The 24,656-nt window shown below is 45.8% G+C and overlaps 1 protein-coding gene and 1 long non-coding RNA gene across 2 annotated transcripts in view; one reads left to right on the forward strand and one right to left on the reverse strand.

Annotated features, from left to right (window-relative positions):
- KPNA7 (karyopherin subunit alpha 7) overlaps positions 1–24,656 on the reverse strand; it is a 36,060-nt gene that overhangs the window by 4,814 nt on the left and 6,590 nt on the right. The window contains exons 3-8 of the mRNA XM_033193021.1: positions 18,693–18,775; positions 17,660–17,928; positions 15,242–15,324; positions 10,384–10,647; positions 6,128–6,361; positions 3,216–3,398 (exon numbers count right to left, since the gene is read on the reverse strand). Of these exons, the coding sequence (XP_033048912.1) occupies positions 3,216–3,398; positions 6,128–6,361; positions 10,384–10,647; positions 15,242–15,324; positions 17,660–17,928; positions 18,693–18,775 (1,116 nt within the window). The remainder of the gene's footprint in view (positions 1–3,215; positions 3,399–6,127; positions 6,362–10,383; positions 10,648–15,241; positions 15,325–17,659; positions 17,929–18,692; positions 18,776–24,656) is intronic.
- On the forward strand, positions 708–19,320 carry LOC117072656. The gene is made up of 3 exons (XR_004432895.1): positions 708–871; positions 14,481–14,486; positions 19,309–19,320. It is a non-coding gene; the product is annotated as an uncharacterized LOC117072656 (long non-coding RNA).

Here is a 24,656-nt window from a genome sequence, read left to right on the forward strand (position 1 = left end):
CAAATTGGTTGAAAATTATATGATCTTCCTCCCATTTCAGGTATCCACGATATACAGACATATATCATAAATACAGGGCCGGGCACAGTGGCTCACGCCTGTAATCCCAGCACTTTGGGAGGCCAAGGCAGGCGGATCACTTGAGGTCAGGAGCTTGAGACCAGCCTGGCCAACACGGTGAAACTTCATCTTTACTAAAAATACAAAAATTAGCTGGGTGTGGTGGCAGGTGCCTGTAATCCCAGCTACTCAGGAGGCTGAGGCACAAGAATTGCTTGAACCAGGAGGCAAAGGTTGCAGTGAGCTGAGATTGCACCATTACACTCCAGCCTGTATGACAGCATGACACTCAGTCTCAAAAAAAAAATTAATAAAGAAGATACACAGGGAAGACTCAGAAGGTATCACAATTTTGTTAACATTTTGTGTAGAGACAAGATCTTGCTGCATTACCCAGATTAGTCTCCAACTCCTGGCCTCAAGTGATCCTCCTGCCTTGGTCCCCCAAAGTGCTGGGATTACAGGCATGAGCCACTGCATTTGGCCCAAAAACTTTTTTTTTTTTTTTTGAGACAGAGTCTTGCTCTATAGCCCAGGCTGGAGTGCAGTGGTGTAATCTTGGCTCACTACACTCTCTACCTCCCAGGTTCAAGAAATTCTCCTGCCTCAGCCTCCCAAGTTGCTGGGACTACAGGCACGTGCCATGCCAGTCTAACTTTTTTGTATTTTTGTAGAGATGGGGTTTCGCCATGTTGGCCAGGCTGGTCTCGAACTCCTAACCTCAGGTGATCTGCCTGCCTCTGCCTCCCAAAGTGCTGGGATTATAAGCATGAGCCAGTGCACTTGGCCCAAATATCTATTCTTTATCTGTGTCGTTTGCTCCAAGTTTCAGGATGTCATTGGGTTGAGTTTCAAATCTAGTCTTGACTCAGATCATTCTTTTCAAGAAAATTACATTAAAAAGATGCTTAAAGTGGGTTTCTAAACGGAGCTCCCTAGTGTTACTTTGAAGCTTTTCAGATGGTTTTGTCACCTATAAAAGAACCTTAACTAAGCTGGACATGGTGGCCCATTCCTGTAATCCCAGCACTTTGGGAAGCCAAGGTGAGAGGATCACTTGAGCCGAGGAGTTTGAGACCAGCATGGGCAACATAGCAAGACCCCGCATCTGCTAAAAATACAAAAATTAGACGGGTGTGGTAGCACAAGCCTGTAATCCCAGCTACTTGGAAGGCTGAGGTGGGAGGATCACCTGAACCTAGGAAGTTGAGGCTGTAGTGAGCTGAGATCATGCCACTGCATTCTAGCCTGGGTGACAGAGTGAGATCCTGTTATATTTATATTTCTATTTATAATTTATTTATAGAGACAGACTCTTGCTCTGTTGCCCAAGCTGGAGTGCAGTAGCTTGATCTCGGCTCACTGCAACCTCCACCTTCTGGGTTCAAGTGATTCTCATGCCTCAGCTTCCTGAGTAGCTGAGATTATAGGCGTGAGCCACTGTGCCTGGCTAATTTTTTTAGGGGTTTCACAATGCTGGCCAGGCTTGTTTTGAAATCCTGACCTCAGGTAGTCTGCACACCTTGGCCTCCCAAAGTGCTGGGATTACAGGTGTGAGCCACCATGCCCAGGCAAAAAATATTAATTTTTTAAAAGGACCCTAACCAAATGAATCTAGCTAGCCTCTGAGATTGCCCTGATGATCCCTGACCCCTGGTGCCCAAACCCTGTGTAGTTCCCCACTCACATTGAATGGGGGTGACCTGTATAACCAATAGGATGTTGTGGAAGTGACAGAATGTGACCTCCAAGGTCAGGTCATGAAGGACATTGAGGCCTTCACCTTGCTTTTAGACCCCTTACTCCATAGGAAGCCAGCTGCATGATGTGAGGACACTCAGGCAGCCCAATGGAGAAGGTCTACATGTCCAAGTGACTTCCCAGCCATCGTGTGAGCCTCCTCAGGGGCATGGTGGCTCACACCTGTAATCCTAGCACTTTGGGAGGCTGAGGTGGGAGGATGACTTGAGCCCAGGAGTTAGAGAACAGTCTGGGTAACACAGAGAGACCCCGTCTCTACTAAAAATACAAACATTGGCCGGGCGTGGTGGCATCTGGTTATACTGCCAGCAATTCAGGTGGCTGAGGTGGGAGGATTGCTTGAGCCTGGGAGATCAAGGCTGCAGTGAGCTAGAATCACAGCACTCCAACCTAGATGACAGAGCAGAGATCCTGTCTGTCTCTGTCTGTGTCTGTCTCTCCATCTGTCTCCATCTGTCTGTCTGTCTCTGTGTCTCTGTCTCTGTGTCTCTGTCTCTGTGTCTCTGTCTCTGTGTCTCTGTCTCTGTGTCTCTGTCTCTGTCTGTGTCTGTCTCCGTCTGTTTCTCCATCTGTCTCCGTCTGTCTGTCTGTCTCCATCTCTTTCTGTCTCCGTCTGTCTGTCTGTCTCTGTCTCTGTCTGTGTCTCTGTCTGTGTGTCTGTCTGTGTGTGTGTCTCTGTATGTGTGTGTCTCTCTGTGTGTCTCTCTGTGTGTCTCTCTGTGTGTCTGTCTGCCCCTCTGTCTCTGTCTCTATAAAAAGACAGCTATAGCCACTCCCCACCCTGAACTATTAGTGACTGCCCCTTTATCTGATTTACTTTATCCGTAACTCCCTACCTGATATGTCTGTCCTCCGTCTCCCCACTCATACGTAATGTCCATTACAGCAAGGACTGTCATAGTCTGAGCATCTGAAAAAATATCTGGCCCACAGACATTTGTTTGAGAAAACGAAGACCATGGTCCTTTGAGATGGCTCCTTTTGTGTTTATCCACAGGACACATGGACGGAGGAGGGTGGAGGGATTGGGGGAAGAGAAATAATCCAACTTGGGTTTTGTTTTGAGATGGAGTCTGGCTCTGTCACCCGGGCTGGAGTGCAGTGGCACCATCTCGGCTCACTGCAACCTCTGCCTCCCGGGTTCAAGTGATTCTCCCACGTCAGCCTCCCAAGTAGCTAGGATACACGCGTGCACTACCATTCTGGCTAATTTTTGTAATTTTAGTAAAGACAGGGTTTCACTATGTTGGCCAGGCTGGCCTCAAACTCCTGACTTCAGGTGATCCACCTGCCTCAGCCTCCCAAAGTGCAACTTGAGTTTTAAGAGCCACATTAAATGCCTGTATCCAGTTGGAGACATCTATTTACAAACCAACCTGTTCAGAACGGCTCACCTGGAGGATGCAAGAGATGACATCGAGGATGATGAGAACAATTTTAACATCTGGGGCGGTGAGCAGATTCACCAGCGGCTCCAGGACCCCAGAGTGGACGAGCTGGATCAGCTGATCCATGGTGGCCCCTGTTGCAAAGTTCGCCACCATCCATACAGCCTCTTTCTGGACTTTAAATTCTCCCTGCAGAACAAGGATGTTTACATTCTCTACAGATCCTGAAGAACCTAAATATAGGAAACCAACTTGGTTCCCTTTCTCTGGAGGCTGGTGACAGCCAGGACTGCATGTACAATTTACATAGAATGCCTTGGCTACCTGCCTCTAGTTCTTTTTCTTTTTTTCCCCCCCTCACTCTGTCACCCAGGCTGGAGTGCAGTGGTACAGTCTCAGCTCACTGCAACCTCCACCTCCCAGGCTCAAGCGATTCTTCTGCCTCAGCCTCCTGAGTAGCTGGGATTGCAGGCACTCACCACCATATCCGGCTAGTTTTTGTATTTTTAGTAGAGATGGAGTTTCACCATATTGGCCAGGCTGGTCTCAAATTCCTGACCTCAAGTGATCCTCCCATCTCAGCCTCTCACAGAGTTGCGATTACAGGCATGAGCCGCCATGCCCAGCCCCTGCCTCTAGTTCTTGATCAGAAGACGGCATCTTTGGAAAGTCAAGAAGCAGGCAGGCAGACTCAGGTGGGGTCTTAGAGGGACACCCTAAGATCAAATAGGCTCATTTGCCCATATCAGGCTACAGGGAAAAATTGAAACTGACATTAACCAATTCAGGTAATCTACATAGACTAGGAGTTATACTTTGGGTTTAGATGACAGTAGCCTATGTCTGCATTTTTAGTCTCTGATCTAATAAAGCTTTGGCCAAGAAGCTGTAAGGCTGGGCACACAGATACAACCTAAGGGACCAAGCCAGCCCAGAGGTGACAGAAAAAAATATCACTCACGTCGGGCGTGGTGACTCACACCTGCAATCCCAGCATTTTGGGAGGCCGAGGCAGGTGGATTGTCTGAGCTCAGGTGTTAGAGACCAGCATGGGCACCATGGTGAAACCCTGTCTCTACTAAAATTTAAAAAACTTAGCCAAGCATGGAGGCGTGCACCTGTAATCCCAGTTACTCAGCAGGCTGAGGAAGGAGAATCGCTCGAACCCAGGAGGCGGAGGTTGCAGTGAGCCGAAATTGTCCCACTGCACTCCAGTCTGGGTGACAGAGCGAGACTGTCTCCCAAAAAAAAAAAAGAAAAGAAAATTGCTCAGTAAATCTTTGCATTTATAAAGTGCACTCGGCCAGAGATACAGGAGGAATTTATCTTCTACTCTTCTATTCCTGGGCAGGATTTATTCCCAATTTATGGCTGGGGAAAACTGACCTCAGTGTAAAAACAAAACAAAACAAATAACTTGTAGCTCCAAGCAAGTTATAGTTCAAAAGATACCACTTGAAATATAAGTGTTCTTTGATTTATAACTAGATATTCCTCACTAGAATATGTACAGATTCACAGGGGTGTGCAGGACAAGGACTGAATAGATCGGAAGATGCTATAAATTTGGGCAACACACCTAGCTTTTCTTTCTTGCCCAGCTTGTCATACCTGGTGCACCCTGGGAACTCACCACCCAGCCTGAGAACAAGAACACTGCCAGTAGCTTCTCCTCAACCCCATGAGACTCCATCTGCCTCCCCACCCCCAGCCCAAGGTAACCACTCCTGACTATAGATGGTTTAAACATAGCTCGTTCCTTTAAAGGTAGCAAAAAGAAAAATGCCAAGGATAGTCGTGCTCCTGCAAAAGGGGAATGCAAATCAGGAGAAATAATGAAGTTTTTTTTCTTTGTTTTTGAGACAGAGTTTTACTCTTGCTGCCCAGGCTGGAGTGCAGTGGCACGATATTGGCTCACTGCAACCTCCACCCCCCAGGTTCAAGTGATTCTCCTGTCTTAGCCTCCCAAGTAGCTGAGATTACAGGCACCCACTATTACAACCTGGTTCATTTTTTGTATTTTGAGTAAGGATGGGGTTTCACCATGTTGGCCAGGCTGGTATCGAACTCCTGATCTCAGGTGATCCACTTGTCTTGGCCTCCCAAAGTGCTGGGATTACGGGCATAAGCCACTGTGCCTGCCCCCAATCTTTTTTCTTTTTTTGAGACAGGGTCTCACTGTGTCACACAGGCTACAGTGCAGTGGTGCGATCTTAGCTCAAGGCAGCCTTGACCTCCCGGGCTCAACTGATCCTCCTACCTTAGCCTCTGAAGTAGCTGGGACCACAGGCATATGCCACCATGCCTGGCTAATTTTTGTATACATATACTTTACGTAGAGAAAGAATTTCACCACATTGCCCAGGCTGGTCTCAAACTCCTGAGCTCAATCTATCCATCTGATTGGGCCTCCCAAAATGTTGGAATTACAGCTGTGAGCCACTGCACTCAGCCTGCTTTATTGTATTTCTACGTTTAGATTTGAATTTTGACATTACCACTTTCTTCAATTTAACTTGGCTTTTTCCTTCCGTGTATGATATCACCATAGCATGATATGTTTGTCCTGCTAAAAATAAAAGCTCCACCCTCTTTTAGTAGGGAGAGAATAGATGGCATATTCTTTGAATACCACTTAGACATAAGCCAATATTTACTAGCTCTTGAGCTTTCTGGATGCTTGAGCCATGGGGTCACCTTGTCATTGAACAATACTTGTTCCATCTTCCAAATCTTTTAATGGGTTCTTCAGAATGGAACGCCCCCTTCCTTTTTTTCAGGCAGAGCTAGGACTGAGGTTTCATAGCTCTGCTATGATCTTAGTCTGCTTCTATGCCTGTGTCTGGATTCCTGAAGGAGTTCAACCCAGTGCTATTGAAAAGTAGTCCTTTGCCATGGTTGCTGTGTGCGCCACTTACGTTTTTTAGCACGGCCACCAAGGGAGGCAAGACATCGTAGGCAAGCAGCTGCTGGATGTGGTGACAGGGCCCCGCTGCTACGTTGCTCAGGGCCCAGGCTGCCTCCTTCTGGATGGAGGGCTTGTTGTGTTGCAGGAGCTCGGGGAGCACGTTCAGCACGCCCGCGTCTATGGCCACCTGCGTCTGCTCATCTGTGCCTGTGACAATGTTCCCCACGGTGCGGAGAGAAGGAGTCTGGAAGAGTAAGGCTAGAAGTCTAAGTATTTCAAATCTATCCCAGGAAAGGCAACATTCACACCAAGTTCTGTTCCCTCCCAAACATTGTCATGCTATAGCTGATGGTTTTCTGGAAGACTGAACAGGAATTGTATCTGTGATCATTATTTATTCAATTCATCTATGGCCTTTTTACTTTAAGGGAGAGGGTCTTACTGTTATCCAGGCTGGAATGCAGCTCACTGTAGCCTTCAACTCTTGGGTTCAACTGATCCTCTTCCCTCAGCCTCCCAAGTATCTGAGACTATACGTATGTGCCACCATGCCCGGCTAATTTTTAAGTTTTTTTGTGGAGACAGGAGTCTTGCTATGTTGTCCAGGCTGGTCTCAGGTGATCCTGCCTTGACTTCCCAAAGTGCTGAAATTACAATCATGAACCACTGTGCCTGGCCCTTGGATGTTTAAGTGTGATTTAAAGGAACTTTCCTGGCTTCCCACTTGTTTGGCTCAAGTGGGATAGAAATCCCCAAGAAATACTGCTGTACTTTTCATATGCTTTCAATTTCATCATCAAATGCTAAGTTGACTCTAGTTTTTTTTTGTTTTTTTTTTTTGTTTTTTTTTGTTTTGAGACAAGGTCTTGCTGTTGCCCAGGCTAGAGTGCAGTGGTACGATTTTAGCTCACTGTCACTGCAACCTCTGCCTCCTGGGTTCAAGCAATTCTCCTGCCTCAGCCTCCTGAGTAGCTGGGATTACAGGTGTGCACCACCACGCCCGGCTAATGTTTGTATTTTTAGTAGAGACGAGGTTTCACCATGTTGCCCAGGCTTGTCTCAAACTCCTGACCTCAAGTAATCTACCCACCTCGGCCTCCCAAAGTGCTGAGATTATAGGCGTGACCTACTGTGCCCAGTGACTATACTCTTTATCGTGTAATAATGACTGAATTAGTATTTATCACTAGTGTCAAGCTTGTTGCATATTTAATTGGAGATCATGAGATCTCAATGCCATTTCTTAGTATGATCAGAAAATCCTTCATAACTCAGAAGACCCCCAGGACAGGTCTCTGATTGAACTTAAAACAACTCTCCTACAATAACTGACTATGGCTTTATTCCGATTTCTCTGTGCTGTAGTGGCAGCCCCAATAAAGCGCCCAGCAACAGTTCTAGAATATTCCTAGCCTATTAGGCTACTTACCTGATTCTGAAGTGAGAGGTAGAAGTGGTACTTCGGGCCAGTCATGGCCTTACCAGGGCAGCTCCAAATGGGCCCCAGAACCTGGGGGTAAGCAACTTCTTAGAGAATTTGCTTCTCCACTTTGGGAGGCCGAGGCGGGTGGATTACTTGAGTCCAGGAGTTCAAGACCAGCCTGGCCAACATGGTGAAACCCCGTCTCTACTAAAAATATAAAATTTAGCTGGGCGTGGTGGTGCACACCTGTAGTCCCAGCTACTTGGGAGGCTGAGGCAGGAAAATTGCTTGAACCCAGAAGACGGAGGTTGCAGGGAGTCAAGATCACATCACTGCACTCCGGCCTAGGCGACAGGGGCGACAGAGTGAGACTTCGTCTCAAAAAAAAAAAAATTTCTTATCTCATACTCTCCATGCCCCTAGCACTATCCCCAACCAACTCGACATCTCAGAAATCCTATGCTAATCTCCAAACAGATGATCACTAAGGCTGCAGAATATGCAACATTAGGCAAAAGATTAAGAAAATAAAGAGCAGGCAGCATAAAGACATCTTCAATATAATATAATGCATCCATGTTTCAAAGCAGTATATGATGTAGGTGGCATGTTTAATAACATAGCAAGGCAGCAGGGCACAGTGGCTCATGCCTGTAACCCCAGCACTTTGGGAGGCTGAGGTGGGCAGATCACCTGAGGTCAAAAGTTCAGGACCAGCCTGGCCAACCTGGTAAAACCCTGTCTCTACTAAAAATACAAAAATTAGCTGGGCATGGTGGTAGTGGGTGCCTGTGATCCCAGCTACTCGGGAGGCCGAGGCAGGAGAATCGCTTGAACTCAAGAAGTGGAGGTTGCAGTGAGCCAAGATTGCGCCACTGCACTCCAGCCTGGGAGACAGACTCTGTCTCACAAAAAATAACCTAGAAGAGCAATTAGTAATGGTTTCACTAGCTTTCTGCCTATATCTGAGCTAGTCTAAGAGAACAAACTGGGGAGAGGATAATGGGTTTTTTTTTGTTTAATTCCCAGCATCTCACTCTGTCACTCTGGCTAGAGTACAGTACGCCATCATAGCTCATTGCATCCTCAAACTTCTGGGCTCAATAAACTCTCCCAACTCTGCCTCCCCAGTAACTGAGACTACAGGTCTCAGCTATTTTTTTTTTTTTTTTGAGATGGAATCTCACTGTCACCCAGGCTGGAGTGCAGTGGCACGATCTCAGCTCACTGCAACCTCCACCTCCTGGGTTCAAGAAATTCTGCTGCCTCAGCCTCCCAAGTAGCTGGAATTACAGCTGTGCAGCACCACACTCAGCTAATTTTTTTGTGTTTTTAAAAAGAAATTTTTTTATTTTTTATTTTTTTATTTTTTTTTTAGACAGAGTCTTGCTCTATAGCCCAGGCTGGAGTGCAGTGGCCGGATCTCAGCTCACTACAAGCTCTGCCTCCTGGGTTTATGCCATTCTCCTGCCTCAGCCTCCCGAGTAGCTGGGACTACAGGCGCCCGCCACCTCTCCCGGCTAGTTTTTTGTATTTTTTTTAGTAGAGACGGGGTTTCACCGTGTTAGCCAGGATGGTCTCGATCTCCTGACCTCGTGATCTGCCCGTCTCGGCCTCCAAAAGTGCTGGGATTACAGGCTTGAGCCACCGCACCCGGCTAAATTTTTGTATTTTTGTATTTTTGTATTTTTACAGCTGTGAGCCACCATGCCTGGCCTTTTTTTTTTTTTTTTTTTTAAAAAAAAGGAGATGGGGTCTCACTATGTTTCCCAGGCTGGTCTCAAACTCTTGGCCTCGAGCAAACTGCCTGCCTCAGCCTCCCAAAATGGACAGGCGTGAGCCAGTATACCCAGTGGAATTTTCTTTTATACTTGTGTAAGAAATTCGAATGTTGGCCGGGCGCGGTGGCTCAAGCCTATAATCCCAGCACTTTGGGAGGCTGAGACGGGTGGATCACGAGGTCAGGAGATCGAGACCATCCTGGCCTACACGGTGAAACCCCGTCTCTACTAAAAAATACAAAAAACTAGCCGGGCGAGATGGCGGGCGCCTGTAGTCCCAGCTACTCGGGAGACTGAGGCAGGAGAATGGCGTAAACCCGGGAGGCGGAGCTTGCAGTGAGCCGAGATTGCGCCACTGCACTCCAGCCTGGGCGACAGAGCGAGACTCCGTCTCAAAAAAAAAAAAAAAAAAGAATTTGAATGTTATGATGAGCTTATACACCCATTCAGTATAAGTCAATTTGCTAAAGTCTACACATATAGGCCGCTAGAAGGAGACGATGTGTGAATAGTTCACTGGGTGATGGGATTATAAGTAATTTCACTTGGTACTTTTCTAGTTATCCAGTTAAGAAAAAGTCAGTTACTTAACACTCACTAGGATTTGACATCAAAATAGATTCAAGCTTTTGGCTAGAGAGTAGCAAAGATGGGCAGGCATGGTGGCTCGCGCCTCTAATCCCAGCAGTTTGGGAGGCTGAGGCAGGAGGATCCCCTGAGGTCAGGAGTTCAAGACTAGCCCGGCCAACATGGTGAAACCCTGTCTCTACTAAAAGTACAAAATGAGCCAGGCGTGGTGGCGGGCGCCTATAATCCCTGCTACCCGGGAGGCTGAGACAGGAGAATTGCTTGAACCCCAGAGGCAGAAGTTGCAGTGAGCTGAGATCATGCCACTGCATTCCAGCCTGGGTGACATAGCAAGACTCTCTCAAAAGAAAAAAAAAAAAAAAAAAAAAGAATAGCAAAGACCAGGGAAATGTAGATGACAAGCCTTGCTCCAAAACCTGCTAAAGTGACTGTGACTCAAGGACTCGAATCCTCAGGGTCCGGGATTACATTTACCAAGACATTGAGTTCTGAGCTGGTCATGAGCACTACCAGCCTGGGCAAGACCCCTGTGTCAACCACTTGGCCGATGCGTTTGTTGCAGCCATCGGTGAGGTAGGACAGTGCCCAGCAGGCATCCGAGAGAATCTCACTGTCCTGGTGCTGCAGGAGGTGAAGGAGGGCCGGCAGTAACTGCTTCACTGCAGCGTCACAAGGGTATGGGTTCTTGTTTCGGCACAGATTCGACAAGGTCCACGTGATGTTCCGCAGAAATGTGATCTGTAACAAGGAGACTGCCTCCAGCATTGGGTGCAAAGGAGAGAAAATGCAGACAGTAGTGTGTTCTTACCATTTCCAATCAATATCATGGATCAGCATGAACCAGAGCTTTTTACAATTTTACTATTTTCAGACAGCCTTGCTCTGTCGCCCAGGCTGGAGTGCAGTGATGCAATCTTGGTTCACTGCAACCTCCGCCTCCCGGGTTCAAGTGATTCTCCTGCCTCAGCCTCCCGAGTAGCTGGGATTACAGGCACCCGCCACCACACATGCCCAGCTAATGTTTGTATTTTTAGTAGAGATGGGGTTTTACCATGTTGCCCAGGCTGGTCTCAAACTCCTGACCTCAAGAGATCTGCTGGCCTCAGCCTCCCAACGTGCTGGAATTACAGGGGTGAGCCACTGTACCGGGCTGAACCAGAGCTTTTGAACTACAAACAGAAATGTATTCTAGGCAGTGATGCGTATTAGGGATACAGAACGAGCTTTGTATTTCACATTCCAACGTTAGATGGAGGTTTCCTCGTGTCTTTCAAAATGTTCTTTCCCACTCTACTTGATGACCTAATTCCATTTTTCATTGACAAAAGATCAAGCAGGAGTTACTTGGTCTTCCAGCTGGTCTAAAAGACTACCGGCATGTCATCCCCAGATTTCTAATCTTCTATTTGAGGATCAGTCTTCCTACTCTGCCTCTGGATCCCATCCCTTTTGGCCTTTTATAATTCTTGGTTTTAGTTTCAGTAGAGACAGGGATCTTGCTATGTTTCCCAGTCTCGACTTCAACTCCTGGGCTCAAGTGATCTGCCTGCCTCGGCCTCCCAAAGTGCTGAGATGACAGGCCTGAGTCACCACACCTGGCCCTTACTTTTTGCCTTTAAAGATTCTGCCCAGAATCACCCCTGCCCCCAAATCACTCCCACCAGTGAGGAAATATTCTGGGACTGTCAGCCCCTCCCTTTCTGGCCCTTTCAGCCATCACCCTACTTCTTCAGAGTCCACCCTCAAAGAGACATCTGTATTCACTGTCTACCTCCCAGATTCTCAACTGTTGGGGTTTTTTATTTGTTGAGACAGGGTCTCACTGTGTTGCCCAGGCTGCAGCGCAGTGCTATGATCATAGCTCGCTATAGCCTCAACCTCCCAGGCCCAAGTGATCCTCCTACTTCTGCCTCCTGAGTAGCTGTGGCTGCAGGCATGCTTTTTGTAAAGTCTTGCTATGCTGCCCAGGCTGGTCTCAAATTCCTGGGCTCAAGGGATCCTCCCACCTCAGCCTCCCCAAGTGCTGGGGTTACAGACATGAGCGCCTGGACTCCAGTTGTTCTTCAGGCCATTCTAGTCATGTTTCTAACCCTTCTTTGGGGTTAAGGATGCTTCTTGGTCCTAAAGGCACTTTAGGATGTTTAGGATGGCTACGTCCCAGACCCACCTGCTTCATCATCTCTGCTATATAATTTTTTTTTTTTTGAGATGGAGTCTCGCTCTGTCACCAGGCTGGAGTGCAGTGGCACAATCTCAGCTCACTGCAACCTCCGCCTCCCAGGTTCAAGCAGCTGCTTCTTGGTCCTAAAGTTCCTGTCCCTCTCAGCTGTGGTTAGTAGTCAGCCCTTCCCTTTCGAGGGAGCTCTTGGCCAGGCACGGTGGCTTACACCTGTAATCCCAGCACTTTGGGAGGCCGAGGCGGGTGGATCATGAGGTCAGGAGTTCAAGACCAGCCCGGCCAAGATAGTGAAACCCCGTCTCTACTAAAAATACAAAAATTAGCCAGGCGTGGTGGCATGTGCCTGTAATCCCAGCTACTCAGGAGGCTGAAGCAGGAGAATCGCTTGAACCCAAGAGGCAGAGGTTGCAGTGAGCCGAGATTGTGCCACTGCACTCCAGCCTGGTGACACAGCGAGACTCTGTCTCAAAAAAAAACTAAAAAGAAAAGAGCTCCTCTTGGCAACTGTGACACCAAGCCTGGTTTTCTACGGCCAAATGAGCTGTTTCTACTCAGTCTTTTTGTCAGACTCTGCCTGACTTTAGAACCTTAGAGCCCACAGGACTGGGTCCCAGGCTCTCCTCACGTTCCAGGTCAGGGGTTGGCAAGCTTTTTCTGTAAAGGGCCAGATCGCAAACATTTGTAGCCTGTGGCTTCTGTGGCAACAACCACGGTCCTTATAGCCCAGACAGTACGAAAATGAGCATGGCTGCGTGTCAGTAAAACTTTTTTTTTTTTTTTTTTTAAGAGACGGGGTCTTACTCTGTCACCCAGGCTGGAGTGCAGTGGTACAATCACAGCTCACTGCAGCTTCCAACTCAAGCAATCCTCTCACCTTGGCTTCCCAAGTAGCTGGGACTACAGACATGCGCCACCATGCCCAGCTTGATAAAACTTTATTTACAAAACAAGCAGCCAGCCAGGTCAGGTCTGTGACCCCTGGCCCCAACTGACCTTGCCTGGCTGACATATACACGTATGTCATCTAGCAGGTCACATCTGTCAACCCCACTCTGCTGCAATGGTGTCTCTAACTCACCTCAACTTCATGTCTGCAATGAAAGCTCCAATTTCTGTTTTTCCTGCACTTTTCCCCTTTCTCTAGGAAGACAATCATCTGAACAATCTACCCTGAAACCTAGGGGCATTCTGGTTTCTAGCCATCTCCCTTTCACATCTAGGATGGCTATGTCCCAGACCCACCTGCTTCAGGTCCACTCTGCTATATAATTTTTTTTTTTTTGAGATGGAGTCTTGCTCTGTTACCAGGCTGGAATGCAGTGGCACAATCTCAGCTCACTGCAACCTCCGCCTCCCAGGTTCAAGCCATTCTCCTGCCTCAGCCTCCCGAGTAGCTGGGACTATAGATGTGTGCCACTACGTCAGGCTAATTTGTGTATTTTTAGTAGAGATGGGGTTTCACCATGTTGGCCAGGATGGTCTTGATCTCTTGACCCACCCACCTTGGCCTCCCAAAGTGCTGGGATTACAGGCGTGAGCTACTACACCCGGCCTCCCTCTGCTATGTAATTCTACAGCAGGCAGCCAGAAGGACCCTTCTGAAACATCAGACCACTTAACTCCCTTGCCTCAAAATCCTCCAAAGCCTCCTCGTTGCCTGCAGGAAGGTGTCTAAGCCTTTTTCCTGCTTGCCATCTTAAGTGTTCTCTACTTAAACTCTCTCGGTCATGGCTAGTCTTTTTTTGGTTCAACTATGTCAGATTTTTCTCCCATCTTGAAGGTTTCTGAGACGCAGTCTTGCTCTGTTGCCCAGGCTGGAGCATGGTGGCACGATCTTGGCTTACTGCAACCTTCACCTCCCGGGTTCAAGCAACTCTCCTGCCTCAGCCTCCCGAGTAGCTGGGACTACAGGCACATGTCACCATGGCTGGCTCGTGTTTGTATTTTTAGTAGACATAGGATTTCGCCATATTGGTCAGGCTGGTCTCGAACTCCTGACCTCAGGTGATCCACCCACCTCGGCCTCCCAAAGTGCTGGGATTACAGGCGTGATCCACTGTGCCCAGCCGAAGGTTTTGAACATAGTCCTCCGGCTTCTCTTCATTTTTGTTTGAGGCAAACCTAGAACCCAGTTCCTAAACCAGAAGTCCTCTTCAATCAATAACCACAATCAACCAACCTTGATGCTAAGCCTCAAAAGAAGATCCTGTTCCCCATGAACAGAACCGGGGAGACATTAACCCATGTAAGCCGGAGGTTGCACATTTTTTTGTGTGAAAAAGCAGACCTTGGCGATGACCATGAGCAGTAGGATATAAATAACTCCCACAAGCTTAGCATTCCAATAATGGAACACTAGGCACATATGCTAAACTGTGACCCTAGAATGGAGATTTTAGTCATCTATTTTCCAAGATGGTAAGCTTGTAAGGCCTCTTCCAATGCCCCAAAGAGAAGGATCAGTGCTACGGGCCCCAAAAGACAGAGCTGAGTCAATCTTTACCTAAAATGATACTCAGTCCTAAGCCTCATTATTGTTTTTTTTGTTTGTTTGTTTGTTTTTTTTAAGAGACAGAGTCTCAATCTGTCACCCAGACTGGAGTGCAGTGGTGTGATCTTAGCTCTCTGCAGCCTCCATCTCCTGGGTTCAAGCAATCCTCCCACTCAGCCTCCTGCATAGCTGAGACTACAAGTAGGCTCCACCACGCTCAGCTATTTTTATTTTTAGAAGCAGGGTCTCACTACGTTGCCAGGTTGGTTTTGAACTCTTGGTGTCAAGTGATCCTTCTGTCTTGGCCTAGAAAGCACTGGAATCAGACACGAGCCACCATGCCCAGCCCTGAGTCTTGTTTATAAGGTCCTAAAAGGCCAGGTAGCAGCCACATGATCTAGCATTGATTTGGAAGTGCTTCCCAATTTCCCAACATTAGAATTTGTTACCTAACGAGGTTCTCTCTCATTTGAAGACATTCCCTCGGCTTGGTACTGTGGCTTACGCCCATAATCCCAGAACTTTGAGAGGCTGAGGTAGGAGGATTGCTTGAGGCCAGGAGTTCAAGACCAGCCTGGGCAGAACAGTGAGGCCACATCTCTATTAAAATTAAAATTTTAATTCAAAAAAAAAAAAAGAGAGAGAAAGAAAAAGACACTCACTGGTAGGGTGGGTGAAATCAAGGCTAGCAGATGTGGGATGGCATTGTTTGAGATGACGCTATCTCTGAACTCTGGGCCGTCACCTACAAATACATAAGAATGTGACATTCAGAGAGAGAACAAAGACAATCCTGAAGTGGGTGATTAATTTTTTAAGAGCATGCAAAGGGCAAGAGATAAAACCTCATTCCCGGGTTTAGCAAGTAGGTAGTATAGCCACGTACTAAATTCTGGATCTTTGGCGTGGCTGGTGGGTGGACAGTCCTGATGTAACAGGCAGACATCACACAGCAGCAACTGCTAGAAGCAGAGGCTGTGGGCATAGTAGAGCCAGCCAACTCAGCCAAGGTGGGCTGGTGGCATCTCACAGCATGGTTCTCAGGAAGACGAAGGCTGATGCAGGCCAAGTTGTCTTCCCAGAAGACCTTGGCACAGGGCAGTAACTTCCAATGCAACTCAGAACAAAGTCTGGGGATCCGTTGGTGCTGGTGACCAGCCATTGGCTACCTTAGCTAGGATAACAATTTTAGACCCTAGAAGTCCCTATTTGTATGTGTCATCCATCAAGGCAAGGTGTCACATTGTACCATCCAGTCTTGCCCACTTTACTGCACCAAGCAAAGTGAGGGACAACTTCTCTAATAGGTACTTTTTCCTTATACAAGTTTTTTTTTTTTTTTTTTTTTTTTGGTGGAGGGGGTTGCAGGGGAGGGGGAAATAGGATCTCACTCTGTTGCCCAGGTTGGAGTACAGTAGTGTGATCATAGCTGACTACAGCCTCGACCTCCAGGACTCAAGCAATCCTCCTACCTCAGCCTCCTGAGTAGCTGGGAGTACAGGCATGCAGCACTATGCCTGGCGAATACTTTTATTTTTTGTAGAGATGAGGTCTCACTACATTGCCCAGGCTGGTCTTAAACTCCTGGGCTCAAGTCATCCTCCCACCTCTACCTCCTAAAGTGCTGAGATTAAAGGCATGAGCCACTATGCCAAAGCCTCTGCAAACATTTTTTTGTTTTCTTTTAACGGTTATTTTATATTCTGTTTGCTAATTCTAATATGTGGAGTCCTTGGAGGTCTAATCATACCATTTCTGATGACTCAGTCACAGGCGGTTGTTGCTTCTGTGAACTTGAAAATGCTAATAGTTGGCTGATCTTAATTTGTCAAAATCCTGAGGGACCTAATTGAGTTTTCCCTAGAAAGTCACTGGATTAATGTCAGTCAAGAATCTGGGGCCGGGCGTGGTGGCTCAAGCCTATAATCCCAGCACTTTGGGAGGCCGAGATGGGCGGATCACGAGGTCAGGAGATGGAGACCATCCTGGCTAACACAGTGAACCCCCGTCTCTACTTAAAAAATACAAAAAACTAGCCAGGCGAGGTGGCAGGCACCTGTAGTCCCAGCTACTTGGGAGGCTGAGGCAGGAGAATGGCGTAAACCCGGGAGGCAGAGCTTGCAGTGAGCTGAGATCCGGCCACTGTGCAGTGGCCTGGGCACTGTCCAGCCTGGGTGACAGAGCGAGACTCTGACTAAAAAAAAAAAAAAAAAAAGAATCTGGGGCTTCCAACCCTACAGCACTAATTCACTACACCATGCAGGAAACAGCATCAAGTACCACATTCAGAAAGGTAGTCTTAGGATTCCACTTTCAGGGAAGGCTTGTTAGCCCAAACCAAGGAGGTTTTTTTTGTTGCTTTTTTTTTTGTTTTCTGTTGTTTTTTTGGCAAGTTCCCTTAGCAGCTTCCACGGAAGGCAGAGTCCTTCTGGGGTCCCGAGTTATGTAAGGGTCTGTCATAAACTCCCACACTGCGTAAGCCAAAGACTTGTTCTTGAAGCCACTAAGCCCTGAGGCTGTAGGACCCTGGTGTTGGCAGATATCTCTAGTTAGCCTGTGGCTTCAGTATACACTGTATCATCCTGTTTCAGCTTCAATATTTGCCCTCTAAACTTGGATTTGAGGGTTCTTGGTGTTTTGAAACAGAATCTCCCTCTGTTGCCCACATTGGAATGCAGTGGCATGATCTCTGCTCACTGCAACCTCCTCCTCCCAGGTTCAAGTGATTCTCCTGCCTCAGCCTCCTGAGTAGCTGGGACTAAAGGGCACGCCTGGCTAATTTTTGTGTATTTAGTAGAGATGGGGTTCCACCATGTTGGCCAGGCTGGTCTTGAACTCCTGACCTCAAGTTATCCATCCGCCTTGGCCTCCCAACATGCTGGGATTACAGACATGAACCACCGTGCCTGGCCTGGCTTTGAGTTTTGAAACAGCTCATTGTACCCTTGCCAGCACTTCTGGGTATTTATATGGCAAGGGGTTCTGGGACATCGAGTATACCCCACCACCCAAAGAACCCTTCCAGTATCCTACACACCTGGCCCCCCGTCTTCCTTAGCCCACTAAGGGGAGAGTCTCACCGGCTATATTACCAAGAGCCCACACTGCCTGTTCACACACAGCCACATTGGGGGAAGACAGGAGCTCGATCAAGGGCTGGATGGCTCCCCCTTCTACCACGGCTCGAGTCTGCTCCGAAGTCCCCGAAGCAATGTTGGTCAGGGCCCAGGCAGCCTCAAACTGCAAGCAGGGGTAAGGTGATGACTTCAGGAACTCCACCATCCTGGGAATGAGGCCCGCTTCAATGACCAATTTCAGAGGGGGGTTCTTTTCCTGGGATAGCATTTTCCTGTTCAATCAAAGAGAGGGTGGGGAGGGGGAGGTCATGTGAGGGAGGTATTGAGGACCTCCTTTTAGGCCAGGTGCAATGGCTCACACCTATAATCCCAGTACTTTGGGAGGCCAAGGTGGGCAGATCACTTGAGGTCAGGAGGTCAGGAGATGGAGACCAGCCCGGCCAACATGGTGAAATCCCGTCTCTACTAAAAATACAAAAATTAGCTGGGTGTGGTGGTGCACGCCTGTAATCTCAGCTTCTCTGGAGGCTGAGGCAGGAGAATCACTTGAACCCAGTAGGCGGAGTTTGCAGCGAGCCAAGATCATACCACTGCACTCCAGCCTGGGTGACAGTGAGACTCCGTCTCAAAACAGGAAAAAAGAAAACCTCCTTTTATACGTGTTCTTTGCATTCCTAACTATCAGATGAGCCACATAGCTGAGCCGGAGCTACTTAACATCCTAGTGTTCAGCCGATAGCATTTTTCAGTGGTAAACCAACATTTTCCCCTTTAAGGTATTATCTACAAGATGAAATTTCTGTAGAGGCCAATGTAAATTAAGCAATTCATCTCTGACAACACATCGTACCTTTTAAATTGCCCTCAAGGACAGTGTAGAATAGCAATTTTGTCTTTTAGACGGGCCAGTCTTTTCTTGTGTTTTACAGGCATGTTGCCAATGCCAAGAAACCAAATAGACCACTGGAGCTCTAGCCACCACTGGAGCTCATTGCTAACTATGAACCTGCAACAGCAGAAGTCTGTTTGGAGATACCTGGCTGTCTGGGTGGCCTGGAAACATAGGACTGGATCTGAGCTATTCACACCTTTGATTATTTCACCCAGAGTGAGGCTGACCTGCAAGGAGAGACACATTTCAGGTCAGATTCTCTGCCAAAATGAACTGTAAACATCACTTACTCTAGCCATCATCCATCTGATTAAAACAGCCTGGCTTGAACAGGATGTCCCATCTTGCATGCTGTTCTATATTTGGGGAGGGGAGAATAGTCCACAGATCTCACAGATCTGTGTGACCCTTCCCACGCTTAGGGGAGAAGTAATTCCTGTCATTACTTGGATCCCCAGAACATTATTATCCCATGCAGTAAGAACATGCTAGTGAACACAAAACAAAATGGCGGACGAAGGACGTCCAAAAAATTATCTCCTCCATAGGGGCCATGAGAAAACTGACAAAAATAGAATCAACTTTTTCAGCACTGTAGAAATTGACCAAAGGCTGGCGGCCAATTGTTTTATTCAAGCCAGGAAGTGTTTATCCAAGAAAGACAACTGAATTGCAGTAAGAATCATGAGAGCTTTGTGGCATTTTGACTTGCCCTATTCCCGCCCACCCTCAGCTCCATGGTAGCCTTGAAAACCAACAGTCCACAATCACTGTGAAAAACAACAGCCTCACAGCCACTAGAAGAGGCAAAATAGGTAGGTGCTCCTTTGAAGCCTCATTCCCAGGAAATTATTTGATCTGTCTGGTCATTCCCTGAAAGATCCCACTTACAGACTACTTTGACTCAGAGCTTATTCAATATGAAAAGGCTTTTCCCTAAGAATGTTTGTTGAAAATAGAGGAAGTTGTTTAACTTCACAGCTACCTGAGAGGTTGAATAAGAGTTGGGATAAACAGGCTAACAAAAAAAACTTGAAAGGAATATTATGTGTAGGGCTATGCGTATGCTTTACACACACACACACACACACACACACACAAACACACACACAACTAAGACCCTCAGCTCTTACCTCTCACTGACCTTGAGGCTCTGTGCAAACAGGAAGTAGAGGCTTATGGCAGAATTGTCAACTACTTGGCTGAGTGGTGAAAGCATACCCCCAACATAGAGCTTCTTGGCAAAATTTGAGTGTTCTTTTCCTTGTGGTTCCAAGTGTTAAAGTAAATCTCTAATTATTAGTTGACCACTAAGCAAACTGAGCAGACACTTCAGGAGCCACACATCACAAAAAATACAAATTTTAGATAATTAATTCAGAAATTACTAATCACACCCAGCAACAACAACAAACCCTGGGGCAATGGAAAACCTGCTTTCTAGAGCTGTGACACTATTTTAAATGACTAGTTTTCAAAGATTATGAGACAAGCAAAGAAAGTGTGACACACACATATACATATATATGTGAAAAAAAGCAATCAATAGAAATAGTCCCTGAGGAGACCAGATGTTGAACTAGACAAATATTTTAAATCTAGTCAAAGAACTAAACCATGACTAAAGAACTAAAGTGCAAGAATGGTGTCTCACTAAATAGAGAATATCAGCAAACAGATAACAGTTACTGGAAGGAGCCAGATACAAATTCTGGAATTGGAGAATAACTGAAACAAAAAATTCACTAAAGGGGCTTAACAGCAGATTTAAGCAGACATAATAAAGCCGTAGTGAAGCTGAAGATAGGCTAACTGCAATTATCCAGTCTGAGGAAGGTAACACACAAAAGAGACGGAAGACGAAAATTGACAGATCTTTAGAGATCTGTGGGACATCATCAAGGATACCAACAAATGCAGAATAGGAAGGAGAAGAGGGAAAGAGGCAGAAAGTATATTTAAAGAAATAATGGCCAAAGAAATTCCCAAATCCAGTAGAATAATTAATCTACACATCCAAAAAGCTCAATGAACTCCAAATAGAATTCCAAGATCCAAACATTTATAATCTAACTGTTGAAAGCCAAAACTATAGAACCAAAAACATTGAAACCAGCAAAAGAGAAGCAATTCATGTACAAAGCGTCAATAAGATTAACAGCTGATTTCTTGTCAGAAAGCATCAAGGCCCAAAAGCTGAGGTGCAGTGAGCTAAGGTCACACCTTTGCACTCCAGCCTGGGTGACAAGAGTGAAATTCCATCTCAAAGAAAAAAAAAAAAAACTTTACCAACTTTACAAAAAAAATTTCTCACTCATTCTTTGAGGCTAGTATTACTCTGATACCAAACCAAGGATATTGTAAGACAAGTATACACTAATATCCCTCATAACTACTGATGCAGAAATTCAACAAAATAGGAGGAAACTGAATGCATAAACTTTTGAAACACATGTTCAACATATTGGTCATCATGATGAATTAGGATTTGAACTCACGAATTCAGGAGTGAATTTAACATGTGAAAAAATCAACATAGTACCCCGTATTAATAAAGGGGGGAACCCACATGATAATCTCAATGCAGAAGAAACATTTAACAAAATTCAATGTACTTCCATAATTTTAAAAAACCACTCAGCAAACTGGAATAAAAGGAAAACTTCTTCATTCTGATAAAGGCATCTACAAAGAACTCAGAGGTAGCCTCACACTTAATGGTGAAAGTCTAAAAGGTTTCCCCCAAGATCAGGAATAAGACAAGGATGCTGCTCTTTTCACTGTTATCCAACATGGCATTGGAAGTTCTAGATGCATTAATTAGGCAACAAATAAAGTGCATCCAGATTGGAAAGGAAGAAATAAAACTATTTGCAAGTGACAATCTTATATGTAGAAAATCCTAAGGAATTTACACAAAAAGCCTAGAGCTAATAAATTCAGCTAGGTTGCAGAATTCATATACAAAAATTAATTATATCTTTAAACACTAGTAGTGATCAAAAATCAAAATAAAGCAATTTAATTTACAACATAAAAAGAATAAAATGCTTAGTAATAAAATTATCAAAAGAAATCCAAGAGTTATATGCTTCAAAATGTAAAAATAAAAAATAAAAAAATAAGGAGAACAGAAATGAAAAGGTATCCCATGTTCATGGACTGGAAGACTTAACATTGTTAAGATGGCAATACTCCAACCTTATAAGTTCAATGACTCCTTTCCATAGGTTCAATGCAATCTCCATCAAAATCAGAGCTGCCTTTATTCTAGAAATTGACAAACTGATTTTAAGATTCATATGGAAATACAAGGGATCCAGAAGAGCCAAAATTATATTGAAAAAAGAACAAATCTGGAAGACTTATCCTTGCCAATTTTGAAACTTACCACAAAACTACAGTAATCAAACCTTTGATGACATAAAGATAAACATATAGATCAATGGAAGAGAACTGAGAGTCCACAAATGAATCCCCACATTCATGGTCAATTGATTTTTTGACAAAGGTACCAAGACAATTCAATGGGTAGAAAATAGTCTCACCAAATAATTGTACTGGTACAACTATATATCACATACAAAAGCACAAAGTTGGACTCCTACTCTCACCATTTACAAAAATTAACTCCAAATGGTTCAAAGGCCTAAAAGTAAGAGCTAAAATTATAAACTCTTAGAAATATAGACATAAATCTTTGTGACCTTGGATTAGGCAATGAATTCTTAGATATGATGCCTAAAACACAACCAAGAAAATAAACTAGACTTCTTCAAAATTAAAAACTTTTATGCTTTAAAGGATACTATCAAGAAAGTAAAAAGACAACCTACAGAACAGAATGTATTTCCAAGTCATATCTGCTAAGGTTTAATATCTAGAATATATAACTATATAAAGTCATATCTGCTAAGGTTTAATATCTAGAATATATAAATATCTAGAAATTATAAGGTTTAATATCTAGAATATATAATCAACAAAAAATAATTTGATTTAAAAATGGACAAAGGACTTGAATTTTTTTTTTTTTTGGTGGTGGGGACAGTCTCGCTCTGTTACTTAGGCTGGAATGCAGTGGCACAATCTCAGCTCACTCCTCAAGCTATTCTCCTGCTTCAGCCTCCCAAGTAGCTGGGAATATAGGCACATGCCACCACACCCAGCTAATTTTTATATTTTTAGTAGAGACAGGGTTTCACCATGTTGGCCAGAGTGATCTCGAACGCCTGACTTCAAGCGATCCACCCACCTCAGCCTCCCAATATGCCTATAAAGGCATGAGCCACCAGGCCTGGCTAATTTTTATATTTTTCATAGAGATGCAGTTTCACCATGTTGGCCAGGCTGGTCTCGAACTCCTGAGCTCAAGTGATCCTCCTGCTTCAGCCTCCCAATGTGCTGGGATTCCAAGCATGAGCCACCATGCCCGGCATCTGCTTTTGTCATCGCATTGCTCTTCTTATAAGAATCGTCGAATGTCAGGCCCACCCAGATAATTCAGGATCACCTCTCTATCTCAAAAATCCTTAATCACGTCTGCTACATCCCTTTTGTCATAGAGTAACATTCACAGGTGTGGGTATTAGAAGATGCAGACGCTTGGGGTGCCATGATACAGCCTACCACAAAGAGTGAAACAGGCTTAGTACATAACCCAGTTATTCTCAGTGGAACTGAAGACACCTATCCACACAAAAACTTGTACACAGGATGTTAACAGCACTCATCATAATAACCAAAAAGTAGAAACAACTCAAAAGTCCCCCAACTAATAAATGAGTAAACAGGCCAGGCGCGGTGGCTCACGCCTGTAATCCCAGGCCTTTGGGAGGCCAAGGCAGGTGGATTGCTTGAGGTCAGGAGTTCGAGACCAGCCTGGCCAACATGGTGAAACCCCGTCTCTACTAAAATATAAAATTAGTGGGTGACACACGCCTGTAATCCTAGCTACTCAGGAGGCTGAGGCAGGAGAATGGCTTGATCCTGGGAAGCGAAAGTTGCAGTGAGCCAAGATTGTGCCATTACATTCCAGCCTGGGTGACGGAGTGAGACTCCATATCACAAATAAATGGATAAACAAAATGTGGTCTCTCCATACAACAGAATATCATTCTGCCCAAAAGGAATGAAGTATTGATACATGCTGGAACATGGATGAACTTTGAAAACATGAAAGCTCAACACAAAAGCTCACATGTTGTATGACTGCATTTATAGGGAATGTCTAGAAGAGGTCGTTCCAGAGAGACAGAAAGTAGACTAGTGTTTGCAGAGACGGTGGGGGATGAGGAGTGGGGAGTGACTCCTGAATGAGTGTGGAGTTTCTGTTTGAGTTGATGAATAGGTTCTGGAATTAGCTAGTGGCAATGGTTGCACAACTTTGTGACTATACTAGAAACCACTGGTTAGGTACAGAGTGAATTTTGGTGTGAATTATACCTTCATTTCTTTAAAAAATATGCTAATACACCGGGTGTGGTCGCTCACGCCTGTAATCCCAGCACTCAGGGAAGCCGAGGCAGACGGCTCATGAGGTCAGGGGATCAAGACCATTCTGGCTAACATGGTGAAACACCATCTCTACTAAAAATACAAAAAATTGGCCGGGCGCGGTGGCTCAAGCCTGTAATCCCAGCACTTCGGGAGGCCGAGACGGGCAGATCACGAGGTCAGGAGATCGAGACCATCCTGGCTAACATGGTGAAACCCCGTCTCTACTAAAAAATACAAAAAACTAGCCAGGTGAGGTGGTGGGCACCTGTAGTCCCAGCTACTTGGGAGGCTGAGGCAGGAGAATGGCGTAAGCCCGGGAGGCGGAGCTTGCAGTGAGCTGAGATCTGGCCACTGCACTCCAGCCTGGGCGACAGAGTGAGACTCCGTCTCAAAAAAAAAACCAAAAAATTAGTCGGGTGTGGTGGCGGGCACCTGTAGTCCCAGCTACTCGGGAGGCTGAGGCAGGAGAATGGCGTGAACCCAGGAGGCGGAGGTTGCGGTGAGCCAAGATCGTACCACTGTACTCCAGCCTGGGCAACAGAGTGAGATTCCGTCTTAAATAAATAAATAAATACATACATACATACACACACAAATACATAAATAATA

The sequence above is a fragment of the Trachypithecus francoisi genome, unplaced genomic scaffold (genome assembly GCF_009764315.1).
Source record: "Trachypithecus francoisi isolate TF-2019V2 unplaced genomic scaffold, Tfra_2.0 Lachesis_group4, whole genome shotgun sequence".
NCBI classification, from domain to species: Eukaryota; Metazoa; Chordata; class Mammalia; order Primates; family Cercopithecidae; genus Trachypithecus; species Trachypithecus francoisi.